General features: G+C 34.1%; 1 protein-coding gene across 2 annotated transcripts in view; it reads right to left on the bottom strand.

The window, feature by feature from the left end:
• Positions 1–429: 429 nt before the first annotated feature.
• The window catches only part of PDCD6IP (programmed cell death 6 interacting protein), a 79,164-nt gene continuing 70,136 nt past the window's right edge, over positions 430–9,457 (bottom strand). For both annotated transcript variants that reach the window (XM_011961566.1, XM_011961567.1), the window contains exons 16-18: positions 6,008–6,131; positions 4,715–4,902; positions 430–3,797 (exon numbers count right to left, since the gene is read on the bottom strand). In XM_011961566.1, coding sequence (XP_011816956.1) covers positions 3,623–3,797; positions 4,715–4,902; positions 6,008–6,131 — 487 coding nt within the window. In that variant the 3' untranslated portion in view covers positions 430–3,622. The remainder of the gene's footprint in view (positions 3,798–4,714; positions 4,903–6,007; positions 6,132–9,457) is intronic.

Raw genomic sequence — 9,457 nt, 5'->3', positions numbered from 1 at the left:
GGGCATTCCTAAGCCAATCCTGCCCTGTGGTAGTGGTAAATACTAAAGCAGGCCAAGCACGCAGCTTCTCAGTCACCTTCACGCGGGCTGCAGCAGAACCCATCCCCACTCCCCTGATCAGCTGATTATTATGGTAATCTTGCTGATAATTTCCAAAAATTGACCTAAAAAGTGGTATTTGAAAAGAATACTCCTAGAGTAAATCACATAAGCCATGAAAAACATGGCCCATCCATGACCACTAAATTATCAGGTTGCAGGTGTAAAAAAAAAAAAAAATTAAACACTATCTCCCTTTTGTAGTCTCATGCATTTAGTCAAAGTGGGTATTTCTTTTACATTTTCCAATTCACCATTTGTCAAAGAAATAATGGAAACTATAAAGCTGAAGAATAAACACTTTAAATAAGAATTCATACTCCAAAGAAGTAAGAATCTTTCAACTTTTATTTCTAGGATACATTCATCTGGACCTTTTTTTTTCTTTACAATTTTCCCCCTAAGATAAATGAATACAATAAAAATATAATCCAACTACCAGCAATGTTTCTAACCAGAAAAGAATCTAAAATCTCTGGTGTGATAATATAAGATTTTTTTAAAAAATATAAACTTCATACCAGAAATAAAGCCTGAATATTCTCTTTCTTTAAAAATATAATTTTTCCTTCTTTGCTCTTCCATGTAAATCTTATAAAGAACCTGTTAGTTCTAAAGTCTATTTTTAATCCAGCAACTGTAACACTACTTAGCAGGGTTTTTTCCTTTACACCTTCTGTACTGTGAATCAACTAATAATTGCAAACGTCTCTAAAAAGTGAGATGCCATTTGGCTTAGCAAGATTCTTCAAGAGATGCTGAAAATTAAAAAACAAAACACAAAAAATCCCTATTAGCAAACTGAAACCTACTTAACAAATTATTATCCTGGTTCTGAAATTAGAAAATGTATAAAAGCACTTTTGCTAACTGTAAAGCTCAAATGGAAAACATTTTTTAAAATCTGTTTTCACTATAAAGACTGCTGACTGGGATAGAACTTTAGGGACACAAGGCTCTGTGAAATCCATTCTTTTTTTCTGTAACTTCTTAGTTTTGAAGGGGAGGATTATAAATTGCAAACAAGCTGGGGTATGGATACAGGAATACCTCATAAAGATTGATTGGTTTGTGGTGACATGTGACTGTTTTTCTTAACTGAGAATAAAGACCAAGGGGCACAGGGAGCGTTCTCTTAGATCAATACTTTATACCAGACTGATAAAAACTAGACAGTGTTTTCCCTACTTCTGACTAGTTCCTCTATGCAGAGCTTCATTATTTAAGTATAATCCAGTTTAAAATAGTATTCCAAAGCTCAACATAAATGGTCTGGGGATGATTTCCTTTCCTTGGTTTAGGAAGATAATAAAGCCTAATTATAAACATGGGTACAACACACCTGAACCACAGAGTAGTACCCTTCCAACTCCAAATCAACAGTATTATCCGTAACAGCAATAAAGGGCTGCATTTCGTGTGATTGATTGTGCCCAGACACAGGTGATCAAAAAGAAACCAAAGGATGAGTGAACTGACAAGAGGAAAAGGGTTTGGGTTGCTACATTTAAAAGGTACACAAACAGAGCCGATGTGAGTCAGGTGTGCTGTGGCAGGAGCAGCTGTGGGGGCCTCCTTTCCTAGTTTCCGAATGACCTTCCTGCGGCTCTGGGAGCAGGCCCAGCATGGGGAATGGGCTAAAAGGCTTATACATCTCTTTTTGGCCCTCAGATGCACTTACCCTTTTCTTTGGTGCCCTCTTTCCCCAAGAGAATATTCAGGCCAATTTTGTTTTTTCCTTTTTTCTGCATTAGTAAGACATTATAAACTAGCAATTTGTAATACCTCCAACTCTCACTGAGTGTCTTATGTTAGTATAAAGTACCTCAAGTAATAAGAATGTGGAACTTAAATGCCACTTACAGAATAGTCAAACAAGCCCATGTCACACTTTGATGAATCCAAAGTATTAAATCTTAGCAACTGATAAAGTAAAAAACTATTTTTGCTAAGGTTTAACTATTGGACTTTAAACCAATTTTAATATTCCATGAAATCAAAGCTGTTAATATTGAATTAACATGCCTTCATGTTTCCTACACACAACAAAGCTTAAAATATACATATATTTTTAAACCAATTCACTCCCTTTTACAATCATACTTTCATTCGAACATTTAAAATATAAATCCAAACCGTCAATGAAAACAACAGTGGAACAAGCAACACTATCATTGAAATGAAACAATAATGCAAGAAAAGGTCAGCGTTGAAACTCAGAAAATAAACATAAATAGATTCACTGGAAATCTGCTCATACGCCTAATGTGTTCAGAAATGAACCTCACACAAAACAGATCCCACTGTGATGTTAGACAACTCATTCCTTTCTCATTTTCTCATTCCATGATGCATGTCTTCACTATTTTTACTGAGGTTTATACAGTGAGTAGATATCCTAACAGCAGAGATGAATATTAAATACATAGCCTACTCCAGAATTGGCATATGTTCCCAACCATTGTTTTGTATGCTCCTTGAATTATAAAATAGTCCAATCTTTAAGGAAAAAAAACTAAATGGCTTAGATCTATTCATACATATTGGGCATTAAATGTCACTAAGTTAACACAGTAAGGTGGAAAAAAGGATAAGAGGGTACAGTAAGCGTTCCCCAAACAATTCCATTACATTATGAAGTATTGTCAATGGCATATTTATTTTAACCAGGTTACGGGAAAAAAAAAATGCAAGAATTATTACCATCAATTTTCTGGAGAAGCTAACAATAAAACATTAAATATACACATTTATTTGTATATTTATTTGAAGAATCTTTGGTAGCAATTGCTTGTTTCTTCCACATTATAGGAGTTTTTAAAATAAATGTCAAAAGTCGTTTACTAATCAGCATATGAAAGATAAACTATGATACTATTCTTTTGGTTTCCCTATAAAACGTCCTTGATAATAACTTGTACTATTCATGCACTTAAAAAACAGTATCTGTTTAACTTATATACATACAAAATGAGACTAATACCAGAAAAAAAAAAATTAGACAGTAATGAGATCAATAACAAAACATAACAATGACAACTGTTCTTAAGTAATTTATTTTAAAATTATAAGATTTACAATGCCTTGATTATGCAAAATAGCATAATGGAAATTAAACCAAATCAATAAACCAAAGAGAAAGAAAACTTAATTTTCTCGAGTATCCATACTTAAACACCATCTTTGTAAGTATCTGATGTCCCAACCGTGTCTTACGTAGAAAGTATAATAGTTTCAAATGTTTCACTTGCAGGTTTAATTTCTCATTTTCAATTTTTATGAACTGTAATACAATTTCAAATCCTATTATACCTAGTGTTTATACTGCAACAGCAGCAAATCTCACATGTATAATCAAATGTGGAAGTGGGGCACAGCTTCTAGCTGGAGACAGAAATTATACACTGCATTCAGTCCAGGAGAGTGCATTACATTAACCAGAGCGTAGAGTTTAGTACACTTATTGCAGGGTTGGTATTTCTTTCCCTCTGATCTGAATCAGCTGAGCTGCTGAGCAGACATATTACTGCTGTGGATAGTAAGACTGCTGAGGGGGCTGAGGGAAGGGGTATGAAGGCTGCTGGGGTCCTGGATATGGAGCCTGTCCAGGGCTCTGGTGATACACTGGTGGATATGGCATATTATACTGGCCATATGCATAAGGATTATAGCCCATGGGCATGGGCATTTGGCAATACCTGATAGGGAGAAGAAAACAAAAAAAACTTGATTGGTAAATCAAATAGTAAAAAATAAAACAATAATTATTCTAGAACTATGTTTTTCATGAAAGTCATTTCTATTTTTTAGTCTATTAAAGAACAGTGGAGAGAAAAAAACTGTTTCAAGGCACTTGTCAGAGAAAAGCATTCCTATCCTGTTCTTAATTACAACAAAAGAGTACCAAGTGTTTAATACTATCCAAAAAAATTCCGAAGAAAATAAGATTAAATATTCAAGTATTAAAAGAAAGAAAAAAATGGAAACCCTTCATTTTAACATGGCAAAACTAGTCATCTAAATACATTCCTCTTCCACAATATTCAATATTCACTGTGATGTACATAAATTTACAACTTTAAAAGTTCTAATATTTGGAAGACAACATGTACTTACTAAGTAAAATTTAGAGCACATCTTAAAAGGTAGTCAAATGTTTGGATTTTTAAGATTAAGAAATTACCACAGAGGGTAACCTTTAAGAAAGTGCAACCCATAATTAGATAAATTTCTATTCAACTGTTTATTAAATGCCAAGTATTCTAAGTATAGGGATGTAAACAAGGCCTTACCAGTTTTGCTATGCTACGCTCAGAAAAGGTACCTGTTTATCACCTAAAGTCCAAGGAAACACCTACTGAACTCTATACAGAAGAGATTATTTAATATAAACCCAATATGTAAAGTATAAAAACAAATTTTAAAAGCCTAGGAAATAGCTATCCTATTCATGTAAGTGATCATAACATTATTTTCATTTCTGGATAAGCTGACAGTGTAGCTTATTCATTCATGACACTTCCATTTGGAGAAGGGGTGACCCTGTTTTTAACAGGTTAGCCAGAGCCTAGAAACAATATTAGCCAACTTGGGATACATGATGTTGAAGCCTTACCCAGGATATCCTGGATAGGTGGGATAGGGTGGTCCCTGGGCCTGTGGAGGAGGAGCTGAGCCAGGTGTTTGTGATGGAGCTGGTGCAGCAGTCCCAGCCCCCACTGGAGCTGGAGCAGTAGCAGAAGGAGCTCGATTTGCTGGAAGCACAGGTGGTGGAGGCCTGGCTGGGGGCTGGGGCTTAGCAGGCTATAAGAAAAAGTCAGCATTGACTATAAAATGTTTCATTTCTCTCAAATTGCTATTAATTAAAATTAATAAGGACAGATGAGAAACTCTAGAATCCAACCAAACATATTTTTAATTCCCATTCTTAAATACTCACTTATTACTATAGAAATATATCATAGTTGAATAATTCTCCAATCTGTGGAAACTCCACAGCCACTGCTCTTTTCCTGGTGCCTAATATTTAATCATTTACTGCTTCCTCCAGTGGTTGGACATTTGAGGTGGAAGAAAGCAGCACAGGTACTGTTTACTACCATCATCTCCTCCCAGTCCCCAAACTCTATATGAAAAATGTCAAACACCAGAAAATTTTAAAAGAATAGTATATAAAATAATCACACATCTGCCAATGAAATTCCACAACTATTAACATTTGCCATTTCTGCTTTATCTGTAACTACATCCATATATATTTGCAGAATCGTTTGAAGTTGCAAACTTCACAACACTCGCCCTAAAGACTTCAGCACTCAAGTTCTCATAAGGATATTATCCTACATAATCACAATACCATTTTCATCCTTAAAAAACTAATGCTATTCCCCAATGTCATCAAATATCCACTCCAAATTCAATTTTCCCTAATTAACACAAAAAAGCTTATATAGCTATTTTTATAAACCAAAATCAACTCAAAGTTCATATATTGCATTTGATTATAAGGAAACTTTCATCTCTTTTCATCTAGAATATGCCTTTTTTTTAAGACCTATGACACTCACTTTTAGAAAAGATCAACTCAATTATTTCATATGTCCCATGTGACAGATTTGTCCAACTGTTTCCTAATGGCATAATTTAACTTCTCATTTTATCATTTGTTTTATTTGCTGTAAACAGAAAGTTTGTTTAAGGGCTTGATTAGATTCAGGTTAAGCATTTTTTTGGTTAAGAATTCTTGAATGATGCTGTGTTTTACATATCGCAAAGTATCAGGAGGTTGGTTACCTGATGCAGGTGGTAACCACTAGATCCTTCCTATGTAAACCATGTTTTATCCATTAAAACAAGTAATCATCACTAATGTAAAACCTCTGTTTAAAATATTTATTTGCCTACTAACCGGCATGGTTCTTGGCGCTGGAGTCGGAGGAGTTGGTGCATGTCCTCCTGCTGGCGAGGACTGATATGCAGGTGTAGGAATTGAAGGAGCACTAGGTTCTCTGGCAATGCTTTGTTGCAAGTCCCTTATCAAAGACAAAGTGTTAAAAATTAACATGATAGAAAACAATGAACATACCATAAAATACCAGCTTTTCTTTTCTTCATACATGAAACATAGAAAACAGATTCCAAACAATGATGGTATTTTAAAATATACTACATTTCAAATTAGTACAGCGACTATGGAAAATAGTATGGAGGTCCTTCAAAAAACTAAAACTAGATCTACCATATGATCCAGCAATCCCACTGCTGGGTATATATCCAAAACAAAGGATATCCATATATTGAAGATATCTATATTCCCATGTTTGTTGCAGCACTTCCAACACCCAAGATATGAATGCAACCTAAGTGTCCACCAGCAAATAAATAAAGTATAGTATATATATGCAATGGAATATTATTCAGCCATAAAAAAAATGAAATTCTGTCATTTGCAGCAACATGGATGGAACTGGAGGACATTATGTTAAGCGAAATAAGCCAGGCACAGACATGTTCTCATTCATATGTGTGAGCTAAAAACAAGGAGATAGAGAGTAGAATGATCATTACTAGAGTCAAGGAAGAGTAGGGGGTGGGGATGAAGAGAGGTTGGATAAGGGGTACAAAAATACAGTCAGATAGAATAAATAAGTTCTAGTGTTTAACAGCACCATAGGGTGATGATAGTTAATGATAGTTTATTGCATATTTCAAAATAGCTAGAAGATTTGGAATGTTCCCAACACAAAGAAACGTAAATGTTTGAGATGATGAATATCCTAATTACCCTGATTTGATTATTATACATTGTATTCATGTATCAAAATATCACATGTGCCCCACAAATATGTGATGAATATCCTAATTACCCTGATTTGATTATTACACATTGTATTCATGATCAAAGTATCACATGTACCCCATAATATGTACAATTATTTATCAATATAACAAAAACTGAAAAAAATAAAATATACTACATTTCTATTCTTGACTAGAATCTAAATCCTCTTTCTTCCTACTGTTCAATAAAATGAAGTTGTATCTTTTTTCTATTTCTGAAGACTAGGGGAAAAAAGTAAACATTTTCAGAAATCACAGTTACAGCTAGAGTAAGAAACACGTCAAACTGGGCACGTAATCCTACCCACCCTCTAATAAAAGGTAGTCCCTGGATTTAAAAAATTCCTAACATCATCTATCTAAAAGTTATCAGAAAACTACAATGACTCATAGTTATGTAGCCAGTGCTTTAATCACTTTATCAGTGTTTATACAAAATAAAACAGGTGAAAAAGCTAACCTTTTATGCAAACCATTATGCAAATTTCTAGATAAAAACTTTCTGAAGATATTCAAAGAAATGTGGCATTGAGATATTTTATGTTAAAAGATAACACATGACCTGTCACTAAGGTAAACTCATGAAAGACATATTGCTGAAAATACTCTTACAATTTAGTACTAAAAATTAGAAAATTTTGTCTCCTCTAACAGCAATTTGAAATTCATCCCCAAGTCACACTAAACAATACCTAAGGTAAAATGCACTCCATGTAATACGTGATGTCAATCATCTTTTCACTGCACTGATTAACGTACACAGAGAAGTAAATATGACGTGTTCCAAAATGTCTGAGACAGTACCTTTTGCCCTGATCTAACAAATAACAGCAAAGCCCCACATTGTCCGCATCCCAACTTCCCTCTCAAGAAGGGCCCCAATCACTCCAGACATAAAGAAAACTAGTATACATTCATCAAAAAAAAAAAACTACTTCTTAATACAAGTAAATAACTGCTTATTGTTTATTAATAAAAAATTCTGAAAGGTCAGATATGGAAAATATCTAAAATACATACATATATTATAAAGCTTTAACACAATACCTTTTTTCCTTTGATAAACTCTAGGGATAGTTGCAGTAAATAACACACTTATAGGGCAAATGATAATTTCCTAGCCACTTACAAAAGATATAAATCAATGCTATTAAATAAAACCAATAATGTAAAAGAGCAAAAAGATATAAAATAAAATGCCACCAGTATTCCTATGCCCAACAATCTGACAATGGTTTTCAAACCATTAGTAAAAAGAAAGTAAAGCTCAGAGTAAAACACTCATTCTTCTTAAACTCTTTAAATTTCTGATGAAAGATTTCAATGAAAACAGAAATTAAAAAGCAAAGCCTCCAGCTAATAAGCATAAAAAAAGGACATATTAGTCATCAGGAAAATGAAAATTAAACTCATACAATGAGAGATAATACTACAAACCCAGCAGAATAGCTAAGGGCAAAAATGTGGAGCAACCAGAACTCTCATATATTGCTAGGAGGAATATAAATTAGTACAATCGTGTTGGAAAACTATTTGAAATATCAACTAAGCATACACATACCCTTTGACCTAGATATATACCCAACAGCACTGCATATAACATGCTCACCAAAAGCATGTACTGTCTAATACAGTAACCACTAGCCACATATAGCTATCAAACATCTGAAATGTGGCTAGTCTGAATTGAGATGTGTTGTAAGTATAAAATACACATTAAACTGGGCGCGGTGGCTCATGCCTGTAATCCCAGCACTTTGGGAGGCCAAGGCAGGTGGATCACGAGGTCAGGAGTTCAAGATCAGCCTGGCCAAGATGGTGAAACCTCATCTCTACTAAAAATACAAAAATTAGCCGGGCTTGGTGGTGGGCGCTTGTAAACCCAGCTACTCGGGAGGCTGAGACAGAGAATTGCTTGAACCCAGGAGGCGGAGGTTGCAGTGAGCCGAGGTCATACCACTGCACTCCAGCCTAAGCGACAGAGCAAGACTCAATCTCACCCCCCCAAAAAAAAAAAAACACATTAGATTTCTAAGACTTAGTATGAAAAACAGTAAACTATCTCTCATTTATAATTTTACACTGATTATATGTTAAAATGATAATACTTTGGACATACTGGGTTAAATGAAATACTGAAATTAATTTCACCTGTTTTTTAACTATGGCTACTAAAAATTTTACATTTTCCATTGCATATGTCACTGCATAGTACTTCACCATATAGATATAGTTTTATTTAATTAACCAGAACCAGACATTTGACTTGTTTCTATGTTTTACTGCTACCAGCAATATTGGACAGCAGTAATTTACAACATTCATGCCAGCACTATTTATAAAAGCTCAAAACCAGCAACTACTCAAAATATTCAACAGACTAACTTGTATATTCACATAAAATATATACAGAATTGAGAATAAAAGATCTACAAATACACACAACTTATACTGATGAATCTCACAAATGTAATGTAGAATAAAAGCCAGTCATAGAAGAAAGAGTACATAATATGTG

This window comes from Colobus angolensis, unplaced genomic scaffold (assembly GCF_000951035.1).
Source record: "Colobus angolensis palliatus isolate OR3802 unplaced genomic scaffold, Cang.pa_1.0 Scaffold56, whole genome shotgun sequence".
Lineage (NCBI taxonomy): Eukaryota > Metazoa > Chordata > Mammalia > Primates > Cercopithecidae > Colobus > Colobus angolensis.
This window is presented reverse-complemented; position numbering and strand designations above follow the sequence as displayed.